We start from the raw sequence: 19,895 nt of genomic DNA, 5'->3' as shown, positions 1-19,895 counted from the left end.
TGCTTTGAGTGACTCAGCTTTATGCTCTTTTACAGCTTCTACACATTTCTAAAGGAGCAGATTAAAAATGAGTAAAAATACTTCATTTGTAAACGAAAAGAGTATCTCTCAAAACCAATCGATCAGATTTGGCTTGTCTTCTGTTTTCAACAGAGAAGATAAACTTCATATTTTATGAAGTATAAAAATCAGTGCCTCCATAAAAGGATGAATGAGTTATGTTTCATTTTCTCAGTCACTTACACAATGCCTATGCACTAAACTGAACCAATGCTCAACCTGCAAAAGGAAGGTTTGAGCACTAGCACCCAGAACACTACAGGATTTGTAAGAAGCCAGAACAGCTCCTGATACCAGACCTGACCAAGGGGTCTTTTCCCCAGTCATCCTGCCATCAGCAGAAGTCAGAGAAAACATGTTGAGCAGGACTGCAGTTTTCCTGAGGGTAAACACACCCTTCACACTGCCGCCATTTTCCCAAATCAAGGAAACTCCATTGCATTTTGTGGTGGCAGCAGGGAGCTCTGTTCTCATATTTGAACTGGGTGACATGGGGAACAGAAAACCAGTGCCAAAACTCAAGGGAAAACAAGTATAACCAGAATCCTTGATAAGAACTAGCAAGATTTGTCAGAGAAACCAGTGAGTTAAGAAGCTTCCTTCCTGAAAAATTTCATCATGGCCAGTGCCTACTGATGGACATCACCTCCACGAATGCATCAAATACCATTTGTCACATTCAAACAAAATTGCAAATAAGAACTCTAACCAGTACAAAGGAGGAAACAGCCTTTTTCACATGTTATGTGGGGAAAAAATGTAATGAACTAAATATTCTTTGTTAAGCAAATTAAACAGCTGTAAACTTAGGGTTTATACTTTTTTAAATTAAGAAGGTTATAACACAAACTAAAGTTTTAAAGAGTGCTATAAAAACATATACAACTACTGTATACAGAACTTTTAAAACCATTTGTTTTTTAATGTGCCAGTAATAAATTCTCATTTTGCTTGCCTTTTCTATTTTTGGAGTGCTACCCACCAATTCAAAGAATATTGAATTGACAACTGGCAATTTCTAGCTACTATGGACTCATGAGAATCCATTCAGAAGACATCTGAAGTTCCACATATATCCTCAGACACAGTAGATGAAACAAATGGGGAAGAAAGAAAAGCTTTTGGAGTGATGAAAACAAAGCAATTTTCACACCAAAGCTAACAAACCTCAGATTACTTGGTCAAACCAGTTTTAAATTGGTAATTATAAACACTACCTATACACAAGACAGATGTAAAAAGCCATCACATTAGGTCTTTATTGTGCCAAGGCAAGAAGGCAGAACCCATGTCCTCAATACTAGCCCCTTCAAAGGAGCCTAGATCTGAGCTGACATAGAAACTCTTTTCCTTTCATTAAACTTACCATTAAAAGGAGTGCTGCCAAAGCAACATCACAACATATCACAGAAATGAGTAGTCAATGGTAACATTTTTTCAAGACTGAATATTCTATGGATAAACAGAAGATCCCAGTCCCTTCTGCGCCAAACACAGCATCTTGCAGAAAGGCTCCAATTAACTTTTAATAAAAAGCTCAAATGGAACTAGACTAATTCTCCATTTAGACATCCAAATACCAAAATTACAACATCATCAGCTGCCTATGATTAAAAGCACATCATAGCTGGCTTAATGTCTAAGAGATATGCTACTCTTCACATAGAGTTCCTTTAGAAATAGACAATTCACTTCCTAGTTTACATCTCCATGAAGCTCAAACAGGAAAACGTAGAGAATGCTCTGCAGGTCTGTGGGCAAAAGGAAAACCCACACTGTCCAGATGGCTGACTAGCCAGACAGACAAACTGTACTTTATCTTAGATGACGAGGCAGAATAGACCATTATTACCAGGACATGTTACCAATAGCACTGCAGTTTCATTTTGTTGTTATTCAGAAAATGAATTAGTCTCTCCAACCCTTACATCACTCGCCCACACAAAAAAACCCTTCCAAAACATCCCCACAAAAACGTGTTTCAAGTTTGTTCTTCCAGTGTTGATGTCATGATTATTTCCTTTTAGTACTGCTGTCCTCCGGTATAAGTGAACAAACCACATTGAACTGAAGAAGCAAAAAGTATTTTAAGTTTACACACAAGCTTCAGAATTTTTTGACAGTTTAAAAAAGTTAATAATCTCAGGGTTATGCAGTATAATACAGGTAGTTAATACTGTTAACAAAGCAGAAGCAATTACTCCCTTACAAGAGAAAAATCACACACATTGCAAGATTAACACATGAAAGGTACTTGAAATCTCCAGCTGTGTTTTTAGAGTCTTCTGCACTAGAACCCAGGTTGTCAGTGGTGGTAAATCTGATTAAGTGCTCAGGTGGAAAGGAGAGGGCAGGATGAGGAAGAATGAGCTTAAGTGTCTATTGCCTGGTAGTTGGGCTAACTCTGGATGCACAAGACTTGGACTGCAGGCTGAAGATTAATCCAAATGCATACCTCAAGCCAAAGAGAGAATCATCCTGTCTTCTGAAACCCAAAGCTGTCCAAAACATACACTGTGCTAAAAATAGAACCAGGGGAAGATGATTACAAAGGATAACATGTTTTGTAATCCAGGATAAAAACCTTATGAAGGTGTTACAAGACAAAACATTCAACCTTTCAGCTTCCTTTTGAGCTACAACTAGGTAAGAGAATTTAACCAATGCTTGCATGGAAACCAGCCTCCCTTGAGCTCTTATTTCCACTAGGAATCTCAATAAGCAATCCAAGGAACCCACTAGTGTTTTCAAACATTGAATTCAAAGAGGAACACACTCATCCTGACTGTATCAGGCTATTTTAACTCTGCCTCTCTAATTTTCTCCCTGCAGAGCAAAAAGCAGGCACACTCTGAGGAGAGCACAGGAGAGAAGAGCAGTGACAGCTGGGAGCCATCTAAAGTAAGGAAAGCCATTTGCAAGGAGGTTTCCTCCCCCAGCATGTCACCATCCCTTACAATAGACTCTCTCCTGCACTCCCTCACTCCTTCACTAGCTGAAAATTATGTGGCTTATGAAGGAAACAGAACTTTTTAACATTTTGAGAGATCAGCATTGGACATGGAGACTGACTTGCTGATTAGCAGCAACCAAGCCCCACACAGGGTTTTTGGTCTCTTCCCAGTTTGAACACCCCAACACACAACTCTCTCTCTAGTTCCTCAACCACAGAGTGGAAATTACTAATATCACCCTTGCCTCCAATGCTAAAAAGGAAAACCCAACACTTGCCCTTGAAAACTACTCTCACATTGCCCATCTGTGCATGAAAAGAGCAGCAATTATGACAGAGTTCCTGGATTCACTGAAAAGGGTCACTTTCAGCCCAGTCTTACAGGATGGTAATACTGGCATCACATTCCATATTTTCTGTGTCTATTATGTCAAACCTTCTCTCAGGTCATTCATAGAGGTTTACCCATCCAAGTAATAACTTATTCTAGGCTGAAAGTAATTCATCTAGAGCAGACTTCATTAATGCCAGGTGAAGATAAACCTAGTCAGACACTTATCATGCTTGTGTCATGTTATTGCTCCACTGTGTTGACTGGAAGCCTCTATTACTTAAAGACCTCACAACTCATCAATGAGGCACCTGCAGTCAGGCCAGCTGCAGTCACAAGACCATGAGCACAAGAGCCTTCTCTCTCAGTCAGGGTCAGGCAAAGGAGGTTTCAAGGCTCCAAGAGTTTCATGTCTGGTCACTATTCTACAGATAAATAAAATACTTTTTCTGTACCATACTCAAGTTCACCAAACACAGTTTCTCCCAACACACCAAGAGTACCTTCTGCCCATTACAAAATCTGCTACCTTATTCTCAATTGGAGCACAAAGAAAAATTGGTTTTCCATCCTGTAGCTTCCCCAGCAATAGAAGATACAAAATTCTGAATGCTGACTCTCAACTTATCTTGTGGTACTCTACTTACAGTAAACACCCACTGTAGATATCCCGTGTTTTTAGTTGGGAGGGGGCAGCTAGCTTTAAATATGAGGAAACCACAAGACTTCGGTTCAGGTTCATACAAATCCTTGCTACAGCTGAAGCATTAGTAAACTATATCACATTCATGATAACTTTAGAAGATAGAGATGCTTCTTTGTGCAGAATGGAATTTCAAACACTGTAAGCCATAACAGAGCTATCAACCACTGAGAGACCTGCAGGCAAGAGCTTTTGTGCTGGTGCAGAAAAGAGAACACAGACTAAACAAACAATGGAGGAAAATGGTAGAAGTGTTCTGAAACACAAAACTTCAAAAAGAATGCTTGTTGAGAAAACACTTATCTTTTTCCAACCAGGAAGAGTCTCCTGATAATCCTAATTTTTTTTTCCTAAACATTACCTGCAATTTTTCCCAACAGAACCAAACATTCAAAACTGAAAAATATTTTCTCCTAGAAGAAAAAAGCAAAAGAAATGACCACCTAAAGAAAGAGCTGTCCCTTAGAAGTAACAGGGTCATGGTCATAAACATAATTAGTGCCAATAGGATATCCTATACTAGAGCCTGGCTGCTGCTGGCACAACTCCATTATTGTACAAAGGACCAAAATTGGAGACAAATATCACTGTTTGGGATGTGTGTGCATGTATACCTATCTGACTATTGTAAACACCTCAAGACTACAAACACTGCTACAGTAAAAAAAACAGAGGTAGTAGTAAAACAAACAAACAAAACAAGAAAAAAAAAATCACGTCTCCACAATAGGAGAGTAGGCCAAGTCTTCAAGCCGGGCCCTCAGTGCTCCTGCAGCTCTCCTCTCCCCTGCTGCCGAGCGCGGCCTCCCCGCATTTTCTGCTAATGTCACACAGACTTTGTTCCTCATCCAGAAACTTGACCTTTTTATCTATTGCACACATCAGGCTGAAGAGTGAATTGTTTTCAGTGATAATGAGAACAAAACGTAGATTCCATCTCTTAAGTTACTGAGCGCATAAGCAGAGAATGACAGATACGCTGGCTTTTATTTTAATATTTCATATGCAAGCCGTTTTTCTTGATTAGACGACAAAACACCAAGACGTGCCCCATTTTACACCATTAAAAACCGAACACAAAGCTGCGGGGGAGGCGGGAAAGAGGACAAAACAACGCGTTTCCCCCGCCACACGGCAGAGCCATCACGCAGTTTCGGTTCCCGTCCCGCCCGGCCGGGCCGCGCCCGCCCCTCACGGAGCGCGGGCCGCGCCCGGGGCCTGCCCCCGCCGCCATCCCCGCGCTGCCCGCGCCGCGCATGCGCGGCAGGCGGCCGCCGGCGCCACCATCTTGGCGGCTTCGCGCCTGCGGCGCCCTGGCGCTCTGTGGCGGGCGAGCCGCGATCCATTTCCCTAATTGGCCGTATCGGGAGTAATTCACGTTCTCCGACTCCGCCGTCCGGCCCTGCGCTGCCGCTCGAGGCGCGGGCTGGTCAGTCGGCTCGGGGCCTCGCAGTTTTCGCCCTGTACTCCCCGCCGGGCGCCGCCGTCCCGGGCGCGCTCCGCGAAGGAGCGGCGGTGGTGGGGGCTGGCGGCCGCCGGGAGCGCCGGGCGGGCCCGCAGCGGGTGGGAGCCGCCGCCCTTGCTGCTCCTCTCGTTAAAATGGCCGCGCTGTCGGCTCCTTCAATGAGCCGTACCCGAAGCGCGCATCTCCAGGCGCTGCCAGCGGGAGGGCAGAGCGCAGTGGCCGCGAATGCCCGTCCTCCAGCGGCCTCCGGGGAGCCCGAGGCCGGGCTGGGGGCGGCTGAGACACGGAGGCAGGGCGGGGGACAGCGGCCGGGGGTCTCCGGGCCCGGCCGGCAGCGGGAACTCCAGCCCAAGCCCGGCGCTGGGTGTTCTCAACAGTTTAGATATTTTGTGTAACTCCCAATATTCACCCAAGCCTCATTACCACCTCCTAATGAGACCCCTTTACTCCGTGACGTGCAACCGCTCCATCTCATTAAGGAAATCGCTCTTCAATGCTGATTATTTTATTTGCAGCCATAATTATATTTCTTTCGGCTAAATCACGGTTTAATCGAGCCCACATGGAGGGCAGCAGCACTAATTACAGCGGGAGATGCGGTGGCGGCGGCGGCTCGCCCGCCCGGCCGGCGGAGGAGGCGCGGGCGCGGCGCTCCCCTGGCGCGGCCCGGCCGGGGGCAGGGCGGAGGGCCGGGGGCGAGGAGGTGGTCTCAAACACAACAACTTATTACTTCTAATTCCCCGACTGTCACCAAATCACCTGCACGAAACAAGAATCTAATTTGTTAAGCTGGCATTTCTGCAGATGGAAGATCGATTTTCTCTTTAGATTTCTCTAATTGAGTGAATATAGACGCCCCGAATTAGCCGCGCTCGGGCAAGAGGGGAAAGGAAAGGGAGAGGGAGGGAAAGAAAAAAGTCAACAAAAATCATCCTTGTAAAATAAGCCATATTACCTCTAGGATTGCCCCCCAAATAATAAAGGAAGGTGGATCGAAAGGTCCCAGATTGAGTGACAGTCATATTTCTGGAACTAACTGGTTTTTAAAAGAAAAGGTTAGGACGGCTGGAGAATGCTAAGTAACGGCGCGGGAGAGAGATGGCTGAGCTCTGAAATTGCTTACAGAATTACATTTGTTTTTCTTGTGATTTTATTAAAAGTCACTCCTCATCTCCAGAATGCGTGAAAATATCTACTTTCCACTCAGATACACCACATTAACTTGTTGGAGGCGAATTTGTTTGTTTGTCTATTTTATTTATTTGCCAGATAAGATTGATGCAGTCTTATTAGCGCTATATCTAGTTAGAGGAAGAGATAAGGATGAGATGTTTTCTTTTTATTCCAATTACTAGACTTGTCACCTAACTGAATAACTGATATATGATTATTTATCTTGAGTAAATAGAAATCAGAAAAGCAGCCAACTTAACACATACAAACAAAATATGTATGTTCCTTATTACTATATACCACCTATGCAATTGAAGGGATTAAAACTGTGGCCTTAAAAGGGGAGAAAGTTAAATCATCCACCTTAGCCTCTGGTGTATATTTTGTCGTTGCTACGCCTGGGGGATGGGGATTTTAAAAATACAGGTACGTGTTAAATAAATTCATCAAGGTTCACTAGTGAAAGTCCCCCGGAAGTGTGCTGTTTGCGTAAACAGAGATGTATCTGAAAAATTATTTATACCAGCGGTCCCTTCGCCTTTCGGGGCAGCCCAGATAATTCCTGTCCGACTGCAAAAGCTACAGCCCAGTGTGTTACGCTTGGGCTCCGCATTTTTAAGTTTATGAAGTTAATATTATGTCAGAAGCCTATACATACATAATACATGTATGTGTACGAAGCTGCATGGAGAGGGGGAGGTGACTTTTGTGTGTAAAGAGTTTGTATCTGGTCGGGTGAGAGCGAGCAGGGGTGTCAGACATTCCTTTATATTAAAATAGCTTTTTCCCCATAAAAGACTGGTTGTCATCGCTTTGATTAAAATTAATTGATAGAAGCCATCCTTTCAATCTAAGTAACCGCTTCACTGTCGAGAGACTGCCCGCAGCCTGCCCGCGAAGAGACAGTCGCCGGCGCTGCCTTTGGCTCCGCCGTAGCCGGATGCAGATATTTGCATAAATAAGAAAATGGGAAAACGCTGTTCTTAACAGTGTGTGAGGAGGGGTATCAGATGGCCCGAGCTCTCCCCGCCGACCTCAGGGAGGCTGTTTTCGGGACACCTGACGGCTTCGTTTCTGATCAGCTGCGAGCGTTCTTGCCTCGGATGCCTTTCAACTTCATAAAGTTGCTTCCAAAGAAGTATATTTATAGCGGCGACAAAATGCTACATGCAGCCTAATGTCGTAAAGCGGCGATGATCGTCACGTTTAGCTCTGACTAGAATGTATAAATTGGGATCTGTAGCTGCTGGCAGCCTTGTCCTTCGTTTCCAAAGAAGTCATATTTTCGAGAGGGTTGATTGAAATGAAAACACGTGTTTATGCTTTTCCATTTCTTAACTCCAAATTACCCCTAACGAAAGGATATAGTTTGATTTGTCATTCGTGTTTAGGGTATGTCGATGTGGAAAAGTAAGCAAATAACACTCAAAAGCATAGCTGTAATTTACAATGAATTAAAATTGATTCTTTTCATCAGGCAAGAAAATAGCGAAATGTGAGGTCGTTAATTATTGAGGGAGGCGCTTCTCATTAAAGCGAACAATGTTACAATGCAGCACTGAACAGCGGGAATGTGAATAATAATATCCGATATTTCAGCACTACTATCTGGAAATTAAAAAAAAAAAAAAAAAAAAAAAAAAAAGCCGCACGAACAAGCCAGCGACCAAAAGTTGCATTTGGTAAACGCTGTGAGCATTGCTACGTGTAAAAACCAATTACTGTGCTCTGCATACAGCAGCCGCCTTAACTGGATGGATGCTCAAGAAATACATAAATAAAATATCAAATTACAAATCTTATCAGCCATTTATGCTAAGCCACCCTGCTGACTTTAGCAGTTTAACCTTATTTTACTGTATTTCTCGCTCCAAATATAATTATTCTGATAAAAGAAGGTTCTGTTTCTAAATCAGAGCAGAATTGGTTAAATACACTTGTTTATATTACAGCCTCATTCAATCAGGGCTTGAGTTTAGAGGGGAGGGGAGAGGGGGAGCTCTGGGGCTTGGAAAGTTCTCTACCCTTTCTTACCAGGGTCACAGCGCTGGAGAATTAGGGTTATATTACTCCCAAACGCGGGACGCCCCGCTCCCATGGCCCTCGCTCGGGCGGATCGGCTGGCGTGGGCGGGGGGGCGTCCAGGGGAGGGCAGAGCCGGCCCCGGCCGGGACCCCGGGATCGGGCCCGCCGGGCGCCGCCGGGCAGGGCAGGGGAAGGAAGGGATGGAATGGAAAAGGAAAGAAAGGCAAACGAAGGTGCGGGGGGAGATGATCTCCCAGTGCCTGGCCTCTTGGCAGGCGCTTCTGTACAAAATTCAATCTCTATTTTTTATGAGAAATAAACTGTCTAAATAAATTTTATTAGGGGCAACCAATATATTTTCTGGTACTGCCCTTTGTTCCAGTTCTACGTGTGTGTAACAATCTAAAACCTATTTATTGAGGAAAAATCACTGGATCCGTCATAGAAAATCCTTTTACTTTGCTCTGAAGTGATTTCTGAAGACACTCGTGTCACTCTGAAGATTTTTGGCCATTGTGCTAAAGCCTTTCCTTGTTAGGAACTTCAGTTCCTATGATCATGTGGGGAATACCGTAAATTGTAACAGGGAATGGAGTTGACTGGCAGTTTTCTGGCTACACTGGGAAAATGGAAAGATGACGGGGAATAAAATCCTTGTAAATACATCTCCTAGGCTGCCCAGGTGGATTCGGGCACTTGACAAAACAGGAGAGCGCGAAAACGGAATGTGATTAGGGTATTTTACATGTGCCCCATTGTCATTTTCTTTCTGACACGCATAAGTGTCAGCCCAGTCCGCTCTTTCCTCTCCCGCAGATTTCCTTCTCTTATTTCCCCCCTTCCCTTAAGACGATTGCGATCCGAAGTCTTGGAAGAAATGATTTAGTTTGTTTATACTGCTATAAAAATCAAGAGCAATAGAAAAGTCATAAAATGAAGCGCGCTATCAATCACACCGCAACATTGTTATTCAGCAGTTACTAACAGAGATTGATAATCCTTTGATTTCATCCCATTGTTATTACTCTGATGTGTCTGCACATTAACTATTACACATTTATTTATCGACCTGAAACATACAACAACACTGAATAGATGCACCCGCACGCCTTGCCACCCTGCCCACGGTGCGCTCGGCAGAAGCCGACTGCAGGCACCTCGGTCGCCCGCACTCATGTGCCAATACACACAGCTAAAACTGAGCCCCAGACGCCCCGGCCAGCCCCTGACCACTCTCCTCACCCCGGCCCGGGCAGGGCCAGGCCCCGCGGCCGCGAAAGGCTGCGCGCCGCCGGCCCGTCTCCCCAGCGACTCCGCCGGCTCCGCTCCGCGGGTCCCGACGCCCGGCAGCGGACCGGGGGGCTCCTCCCAGCAATTTTCACCTCCGGGTCTTCCCCTCCTGCCCTACAGCTGCATACAGAGAATGATTTTCGAAGGAAAAAAGCACAGCAAACGTGCTATCTCCGCAGTAGCCCATTCAGCGGGGGAAAAAAAAAAAAAAATCCCGAAACTCCCACCCCACCTCCATCTCCTTTCTTTCTCTCTCTGTCTCCGGCTAAAATTGTGGCCCGTCTCTGGCTTCTCTCCCTGCTCTGAGCGGCTGTTCCCGAGCACCCAGGTTCTTCGCAACAGCCCGAGGTCTCGAAAGCTGAATTGAATCAATGTAGCCTGAGCTGGGAGGAGGGAAAAAAAAGGCAGCAAAACTGCCCTAGAGATCGGTCGGCCGGTTCCTTTGTCTCCTTCAGTCTCTTCCGAAACCCCTGCACATCTGAGCTGCAAACAAAACCACTCTTGCATCTGTTCGCATGCAGTATTTACAATGTTTCGTGTAAGTCAATTGGATGGCAGAAAAAAAAAAGCCATTGGCTCCGTGTTATTTAACATAGACTTCACTGGGCTCGCTTTTTGGTGGAAGCTTTATTTGCACTAAATGAATAATCTTAATTGCATCACTTTTGAATTAAAAATCAATGTTAATCAAGTTGGAAGTAGTAAATATCAGTTTTCATTGTGCCCGGGTAGAGGGTATTTTTCTTGTTTTGCAAATAAAAATACAAGTCAAATAACTTTAAAAGGGCATTATGTTCTGCTACAAATACAATTGAAACGGATTGTTTAGGAGCGGATCAGAAATGGTACAGAATTTTGCACTTAATTTCCTCAGTTATCATTTACAATAAGAACCTCTTGGCTTGACAGCCAAGTCTAAACAGTAGTAAATTAGTACAAATTTATACTGATTTTACTCTAATAATCGTAATAAAAGCTTATAGATTTGGCACTAATTACATAAATGCCTAATGATCTTGAAAATTACTCTGGTTAGAAATATATTACTAATCTAAACTTTGTTGTTGGCTGGCTTTGAAAAATCAGAACATTAGAAATGGTTCGCTTCACTTCTGCAAAGCACTTAAAATTGTTCAAGTAGTTTAACATATTCAAGAGGAAAATAAAAAGCATTTAACTTTATTTACTGCTTTAAGTTGAGTTTGTAGGCTAGCCGAACTTGGAAACTTTACCCGAAAAATAGGGCATACGGGTGTTAAAATCCCGGGCAGGGAGGCAGAGCTCCCCGGGCGGCCGGGACGCGTGGTCTGGGCTCCCGTGCCCCTCGTTGCGCTCTGCCTCGGCACCGAGCGGGGCCGGGCACAGGCTGCGGGCAGCCAGCCCCGGGGGCCAGGCGACCCTGTGCAGCGCGGCCCGCTGCGGCAACTCGGGCAAGTTTCTCTTTCCTCGACGCCCGGCAGCCGTCGGGGCTCATGTGGGTGAGAGCCAGGCTGCACTTCCCCTGCCGCTCCCGCTCCCGGTTCCCCCGGGCCGCCGGCCAGCGCTGCCCGACCCCGCGCCTCCCGTCTTCTCCGCTCGCACCCTCGACGGGCTCTGAGCTTGCGAGACCCTCGGGAGACTGATCGGGTATGGGGAGAGGGTGCGCTCCGAGGAGGCACTAAAAGCAATAAAAGCCGATAAATCAGGGGCCACGCGGAGCGGACGAGTGTGGCAGATGTGCATTTGGAAGAGGAGAGAAGGAGAAGGCTGGCGGCCGAGGCGAGCGGAGCAGGGTGAGGGAGCGCGGGCGCGGAGCGGGCCGGGCCGGGCCGGGCCGGGCCGGGCCGGGGCGGCGGGAGGCCGGGGCGGCGGCGGCGGGCGGGCGGCGGGCGGGCGGAGCGGGGCGCTCCGGGCGCTGACATTTGCAGGCTGCCCTCCTGATTGGTCCCCGCGCCGAGCTGCTCACGGGTTCATTGAAGTGTTAAGCACCTCCCCGTCTCTCTAAAGGACATTATAATGCAAGAGACCCCCTTTTTAACCACACACCGAATTTTCTTTCATTTAGACGATCTATATATATATATATCTATATATATATATATATATCTCATATCTTATATCTATTTTAAATAACTTAAGGCCGCTAAAATTTGGGGGGGAACAGCCTTCGCCCTGGAGCGGTGCGCGATGCTGTCTCACGCCGACCTCCTGGACGCCCGTCTCGGTGAGTTTCCCCCGGCACCCCCCCGCCCCGCGGCGGCTGCACCGGCGGCGGTGGCGAGCGGGGAGGAAGCCGGGGCAGGAAATTGACAATTTGTTCCTTATTTTACCTTAATGCGTTCTAAATGGGCTAATTCCTTTAAAAGTAATTGTACTGTATTAAAGTTTAATTTGATTTAACATAAAAAAAGAAGAGAGTGAGACCTACGGAGTATGTAGATCTACAGCGAGTTGTGGATCATTTAATTTTTCTCTCCCCATTTTTTATATAGATAGCTACAGATTATTATTATGATTATTATTATTTTAGGACAGATGAGCTCGATGGTGTTTACGGAGTTCTGTGTGGCCTTTCCTTTTTCGCCCGTTTGCTTTTCTCGGTGTTTTTTTTTCCTTCAAAAAAAAAAATATAAAGAAGAAGAAATAGAAAATGGGAGAAATATCTGTATCTATCTATTCATGGTTATTCATGAGTTTGTTCAGAGAAGCGGAGGGAGGAGAGGGGAAAGATCGGCCAGACTGACCGAGGTCCCCGCGCATCTGTTGGGGAGGTAATGCTCCCGGCAACAGGGCTGTTCGAGCCTTATTTCTTTCTCTCCGTCTCTTTCTCCTACCAGCTCAGCTGGAAAACCCAAGTTGAACCCGTGAAAACTTGCTCTCCTCCTCTTCCCCTTCCCTCGATCTTGCGAGGGGAGGCCGGGCAGGGAACTGGTTATTTCAGCAGAAAGAGGAGCTGCTCGATGTAAAGTTTTCTCCCCTCTGCCCGGGTCGCGCCGGGCCAGGGTCTCTGCGTGTCGCGGAGCCGAGCAGGGCTGCAGGTCTGGCGGGCGGGCGGGGATGGCGGGGCGGAGGCGGTGGCTGGATTTCCTCGCCAGTTCAGTTCAGCGCTGGAGAGGGGCTCTGGTGGATCCATGCTCAGCTGCAGCCGAGTGACTGCCGCTCCTTTGCTTCCGCAGGGATGAAAGACGCGGCCGAGCTGCTGGGACACCGGGAGGCGGTGAAGTGTCGGCTGGGCGTAGGGGGCTCGGATCCGGGGGGACACCCGGGAGACATGGCTCCCAACTCAGACACGGTGGAAGGGACAACCCTGCTGCCAGGGGAGGACATCACCACGGTGGGATCCAACCCCAGCTCCCTGGCCGTCAGCGCCAAAGACCCTGACAAGCAGCAAGGCCAGCAGGGCGGCCAGAACTCCAGCCAGGCCGGGCAGCAGCAGGGTCAGCAGAAGCAGAAGCGGCATCGCACTCGCTTCACGCCGGCGCAGCTCAACGAGCTGGAGAGGAGCTTCGCCAAGACTCACTACCCGGACATCTTCATGCGGGAGGAACTGGCCCTGCGCATCGGTCTCACCGAGTCCCGGGTGCAGGTATGAAAAGCCGCCCCCGCGCAGTGCCCGCCGGCCCTTTCCCGGTCGCACCGACGGCGGCACGGCCGGTCGGCGGCGAGGCCAGGCACGACGGGGAGGGGGGTGGGTGTCCCAAACCTCAGCCCGACCGCGGGATAAATAACCCACCCCTGAAAGCAACAGTTTGGTCAGAAAGCCTTGAAATCAGACGTGCGTCGCTCCCCTTTCCGCAAAACTCTCACCTTGGGGTGTCCCCTTGTCCTCTATCCTACCCACCTGCAGCGCCGTGGTCCCGAGCGGGGCGCGGGATGAGCTTCCCTCAGCTCCACGGCCCGACCCGCGGCTGGAAGCATCCCGGGAGGTACAGCCCGAGAAGAACGGTCTCAGTCCTCGCAATAACCCGACACTAAGAGTCGAGCCGAACCTCCCGGGAATGACTGACTCCTTTTTCAGCGGAGTCGGGCGGCGACCGCGGGACCGCTGTCCAGGGTGCTGGCGGTGACAGCCGCGGCACCGCCGGGAAGGGGCGTCCGCCAGAGCCCACCGCCCTGAGAGCCCAGGTGGGGTGCGAGGGAAGGCATATCGGCTCGTAAAAAGGCACTTCGATAAAAGCCAGACATGTCTGGACATGGAGTTTCCCCATACTGGCTTTTATAATGCCTGAGGACAGCGGGTATTAACTTCAACATCTAGGGTGCACTTAGTTCTGTAAAATACATACATATATATACTTATCTACATAGACACACACACACACATATATATATATATATATATGCACACAGGACAGTAGGAAAGTATTTCGGCAAATGCATGTAAACGAAATTTGGTAAAGGGGGAGAAGGTTCAAAGCGCTAGACTGCTCAGATGCAGCTTTTTTGCGCATAAGGTTATTTTAGCGACTTTCTAGGTGAGTCCATTCCGAGTAACGAAAGCCTGGACAATAGAAGCACTCGTGGGATGCGCACCCCGGCTCAGTACAGTGCACCGGGACTGCCGCTGCTGAGGCACTTTAGCGCAGTCACTGTTCAAAATCCCGCTCGGCAAGCACAGGCTCCTCAGCTAAATAAAGACACGTCAAGAGAAATCCCTAAATGAACGTTTTAGGAAGGAAAACAGATTCCGTTCTTGAATGTGACAGAAAAAGCACGTCTGCTTTTAAAAAGTAAAACAATTTGACTCAGCCCACACAGAACTATAATTAGTTTAAATTAAAAAAGAAATTAGATTCACAAATAAAATATAATTGGACAACTGACTCCATGAAAAAAAGAAAACGAGGTCTATTAAACTTTATTGGGTTTCCCAAAGGTTAATGATACCAATTTCAATATTAGGAGTGTGGTAAATGAAGTAAAATATAAAATGGAAATAGTTATTTTCTAACAGCACATCAAAGAAATTCGTAGGAAGAAAGACAAAGTGTTTTAATGGCCTTGGCATAATCTTAAACCAATGCTAATAGCTCGAGACTGCTGATAAAAACAGTTTAATAGAGTGTCAATTTAAATTTTTTTTACAATAATGTTCTGTAATTTAAAAAGTAATCAGATCAACATAACCTTCTTAATTAACACTTCAAAATGATTAACATTATGTAATCTAAGGCAAAAAATATTTAATATATTTACTTCACAATCCGATGTATCACTGATCCTTGATCAAATTTAAATTAAATAATAATTAGTTTATGTTCTTATACAAGTACTTTACAGTTTTCTCTACAGTTAACAGATAGCCTACACATTCCTTTCAGTACTTGGGCTCCACACTCATTAAGGAATGCTCCAAATGCTTAATTTATAGCGGCTGTATATGTTTTTAAGGGTTTTAGATGCTAGGATAAATCACCACTTTCCTCATTTTAGATCTGTATTTAATGTATATGATACATTTAAATAATTACTAAGCTGCATGAGGCTTAAACAGGAGTCCAATTCCACATCTGATATTGCTCTGCTTTTCAAGCTGCTGTAATAAAACCATTCTTTTTATAGCATGCCATTATTAGAAACCAATTTCAGAATTATTTATAACCTGGAATGGCTTATTAAGCAGCAATGCGAGAATCATGCAAATTACGCGATCAAATGCAATATAATAAGCATAATCATTAGTCTCTAGCACGGATTAATTAACTTTCAATATTTTATTTACATAAAAACTAAATCAGTGAAATAACTTCTGCACAGTCAGGCTTGCCTTCCAATATTTTATATGAACAAAAATAATGTGCTGTAATTCCATTGACCGTGTCCCCCACAATGGTCCCGTCACCTGCCACATCTTAATAGGGGACAAGCTGAGAGTATTTTCTAGTTTTCTAATGGAATGAGAAATTGCATTTTCTTCCTCTCCCAGCACTATTAAAGTGTAATGAATTCGGCCCAGAGTTCACGGCTGGCTGATCGAAATGAACCTGAGATCTGAGCTTTAATACAGCTCTCCAGATTTCCTACCAAATCTTCACATTAATCATCCACTGGATTCCAATGAGATCTTCATAAAGCTTTGGCTTCTAGAAAAAAAAAAAAAAAAAAAAAAAAGAAAAAAAAAAAAGAAAATTTAAAAAGAGAGAAGAAAAACAAAAGTGTTATTACTCCCTTTCTCTCTATCGCTTTCACTCTCCCTCTCACTCGTTTATAGCTGGGGAATTAAATGGGCTATATATTTTAAAATACATTTACAGTATGTCTATATTACTGTAACAGCAGATATCATCAAGGTAGGTTTTCAGATTCTAACCTCCATTAGATTCTCACTGTTGTATTAACAATTTTCAGGGGCTACTTCCATTTTAAAAGGAGTTCAAAGTTGCCAAATGCTCATGCTTAATATATTTCTAGAGTTGTCATGTGTGCATTTTCAAAATCTCCCCCAGGTTTTCCTTGCATTTTAATCTGTCATGCACCGGTTTTCAACTGGAAACATTCACATTTTAAAAGCATATGCAGCGTAGCTATGAACTTAGGCGATCAGACCTGATGGAGGTTCTTTACACCACCAGCAAACCATGAAACATAAAAAGATTTTGTAGCCGCAATTTGACTATTAACCCTAAAACATAATTGAACGCGATTTTTCGATTATTCATACAATATTTAGCTCCCTCACTGCGGTTCATTCCCGCTAATGGGAGTCCGCCTTTCTCAGACCGCCTATGGAGCCCGAGAGGGTGCAATCGGCAGATCGGGCACTGCGCTCCCCCGGGTTTCAGGCGGACGCGCTTCCTCCCGGCTCACGGCTGACGCGGCTGCTTTCGGCCACCCCTGCCACGGTGCCACCACAGGCACCCGCTCACCTAAACCACTGTGGCTGTTTTATTATACGTTTGGTTTTCCTGTGTTTTGGGGTTTTTTTTAAACCCAAGTGCGGGCTGTTTGGTGCGAGGGTTTCCTGGTGGCCCGGGACGGGAGCGCGTTCGCGCAAGGGACAGAGTAGGGTGCTCGGGTTTTTTTTGGTTTTTTGTTTTTTTTTTTAATCCATGGGAAGGCCGGGCTCTTCTCCTGGAGTCTGCCGCCCAGGACGGACAAATCGATCGCCTTCGATATAAAAAGTCCCAGCGGCTTCGTCAGCCTGAGAGGGGACGGGCGCGGGGCTGCGGTGCGCTGGGCCGCCGCGGTCGGCGGGGGCGGCGGGAGCCGGGGCGGGGGTCCCGGCGGGGCCCCGGCCGCGGGGGGTGGTGGTGGTGGCTAACGGAGCGTGTCGCTGCCCGCCGCCCGCAGGTCTGGTTCCAGAACCGCCGCGCCAAGTGGAAGAAGCGCAAGAAGACCACGAACGTGTTCCGCGCCCCGGGCACGCTGCTGCCCACGCCGGGGCTGCCGCAGTTCCCGTCGGCCGCCGCCGCCGCCGCCGCCGCCATGGGGGACAGCCTGTGCTCGTTCCACGCCAACGACACGCGCTGGGCCGCGGCCGCCATGCCCGGCGTGTCGCAGCTGCCGCTGCCGCCGGCGCTGGGCCGGCAGCAGGCCATGGCGCAGTCCCTGTCCCAGTGCAGCCTGGCGGCCGGCCCGCCGCCCAACTCCATGGGGCTCTCCAACAGCCTGGCGGGCTCCAACGGCGCCGGGCTGCAGTCCCACCTCTACCAGCCCGCCTTCCCCGGCATGGTGCCCGCCTCCCTGCCCGGTCCCAGCAACGTGACGGGCTCGCCCCAGCTCTGCAGCTCCCCGGACAGCAGCGACGTGTGGCGGGGAACCAGCATCGCCTCTCTCCGCCGCAAAGCACTAGAGCACACAGTCTCCATGAGTTTCACCTAATGGCCGGCGCCTCGCCCCGCGCCGCCGCCGCCGCCGCCGCCTCGCCCCGCGCCCCCGCCTCGCCCCTCGCCCCCGCCTTCCCCCACCCGACTTACCAGGGAGTCGACTCAGGATCTGAAATCAGACACCAACAGACTGGTTTGTGGGCCGAGAAACACCCCCGACCCTCCCCAAGCCCCCCAAGCCCCCGCGCACCGCCGCGCAGCCCTGTGCCCCGCGGTCCGCCCCGTCCGGCGGCGGGAGGAATCGCGGCCGCCCCCAGCCCGGCTCTGCCTCCTGCCGTCTGCCCGTCCGGCTTTAAGCTTTGCAAAGAGATGCATCTTTGTTCCTGTTTTCATAATTTTTATGGTTTATTTAGGAGCGGCGACCTGCCGCCGGCTCCTTCCGCTGCGAGGGCGCCGTCGGGGGGCGGCCGGGCGGGTTCGCGAAAAGGCACGGAGACCCCAGAGAGAATCAAATCCGTTTTGATTAAGCATTGATGAGCGACAGCGAATGTGATGGGGTAAAAAAAGAAAAAAAAATTAAAAGCTTCTTTTTGTAAAAAACAAAGGGGATAAAAGGGGAAAGTAAAAAGCGTGCAAGAGCGCTTCCCTTTTTCGGATCTTTGATTTCGTGACAGTTGAGTTGCCGATCCTCCCTACCTTTATTTACGCATTTATTTACGTTCCTGCTGCTATTGTCCCTCCGCAGCGCCGGCGGAGGCGCCGCCGCGCCCCCCGCCCAGCCTGGCCCGGCTCGGCCCGGCCCGGCTCGGCCCCGCGGCCCGCCCGCCTGCATGTGCCGGTCACCCCGCCGCAGGGCAGGGCCGCTGGAGGAATGAACAAACGATGTGAAATAGGATGTTTTGTGTAGATAAAGCATTCTTGTTACATACTGGTCGATTCGTGATATGTTTTAACTTATTGTCTGTGCTTATTTATTGAATTTTGGGTTACTTAATAAATGTTTGAGCTAATATAAAACATATTACTTGACTTTTCCGGACACGTTTATATCAAGTTAATGTGAATGGATAAATAAAATCATTTTCAGTATGTGATATGAAGAATTATAGATTTTGATGTGGCGTGTGAGATATGAGAGGTGTCTTCAACTGCAGGCAAAAAAAAAAAAAAAAAAAAGACAGGACTTCCTTCTGTGGTATTCACTGAGTCCTTTGTCACAAGTTTGGGGATAGTTTGCTTGCTTAACTTTGCATTGATGCCTTTCACTTGTCACAATTTTAATACTTCATGATTAATAAACTTTTGTTAATCTTTCTGTGTGGTTGGCCTTTAAACTGCGAGTAACAAGAAGTTCTGTGGTGAAGCAGGGCAGGGGCAAGGGGTGAAGGAGGATGGGAGCAGCGGGAGGCGAGGGCAGGCAGGCAGTGGAGGGATGATTCGTTTTTTCGGAATGTGAAATGAGGGCACGACTGCTGGCAAAGCGAGCTCCATGGAAGAGAAAACTCTCGCTTGACTCACACATAAACTTTGTTATGATGGGAAAAAGAAACACAGTACATTGCCAAGCATCATACAGCGAGGTTTGGGCTTCTTTTTTTCTTCTTCCCGCCTCGCCCTTGCCTTTTATGCAATACACTGAGATCTCTTCTCCTTCTACATCAATTACACACCTCTTAATTACACACCTGAGAGTGCCCGACTCCATAGGCACCCGCAGAAGGGTCCTTGCCCGCTCCAAAGTGCATATTACATATGCATATTTAATTTAAAAGAGAAATAAAAGCAGAATAAATTATTGGTGATCCAGACCACAAGTGAGTCCTCTGGGAGTCACCTGAGGAAACAGCCCTACTGCAGGAGCCTGCTCCTTCAGGTGCTGAAACAACCCAAAGATGCTCCACCAGACAGAGTTGAGGATTGGCAAGACAGGTCCCATACCACAATCCATATCATGGTAACACTTGGGAAAAGAAGTCACCACGCTCTGTCTCTCCTTCCAGCCTTGCCTCTAGTTCCTAGCCCAGCCTCGGGCAGAGCAGCTGCGCCTCTGTGCCTGGGCTTAGCTCTGAGATTGAAGTCTGTGATCAGTTCAGTTCAGTCATCAAAAACATGGGCACACAGGGTGAGCTGTGTATGGAGCAGAGCTGGTT

General features: G+C 47.5%; 1 protein-coding gene across 1 annotated transcript; it reads left to right on the top strand.

Moving 5' to 3' along the window:
• The first annotated feature begins 12,166 nt into the window (after nucleotides 1-12,166).
• OTP (orthopedia homeobox) lies at nucleotides 12,167-17,800 on the top strand. Its single transcript, XM_056514152.1, has 3 exons — nucleotides 12,167-12,203; nucleotides 13,156-13,565; nucleotides 17,270-17,800. The coding sequence occupies exons 1-3, from the start codon at nucleotides 12,167-12,169 to the stop codon at nucleotides 17,798-17,800; spliced, it is 978 nt and encodes a 325-aa protein (XP_056370127.1).
• Nucleotides 17,801-19,895: the final 2,095 nt, after the last annotated feature.

The sequence above is a fragment of the Oenanthe melanoleuca genome, chromosome Z (genome assembly GCF_029582105.1).
Source record: "Oenanthe melanoleuca isolate GR-GAL-2019-014 chromosome Z, OMel1.0, whole genome shotgun sequence".
NCBI classification, from domain to species: domain Eukaryota; kingdom Metazoa; phylum Chordata; class Aves; order Passeriformes; family Muscicapidae; genus Oenanthe; species Oenanthe melanoleuca.
This window is presented reverse-complemented; position numbering and strand designations above follow the sequence as displayed.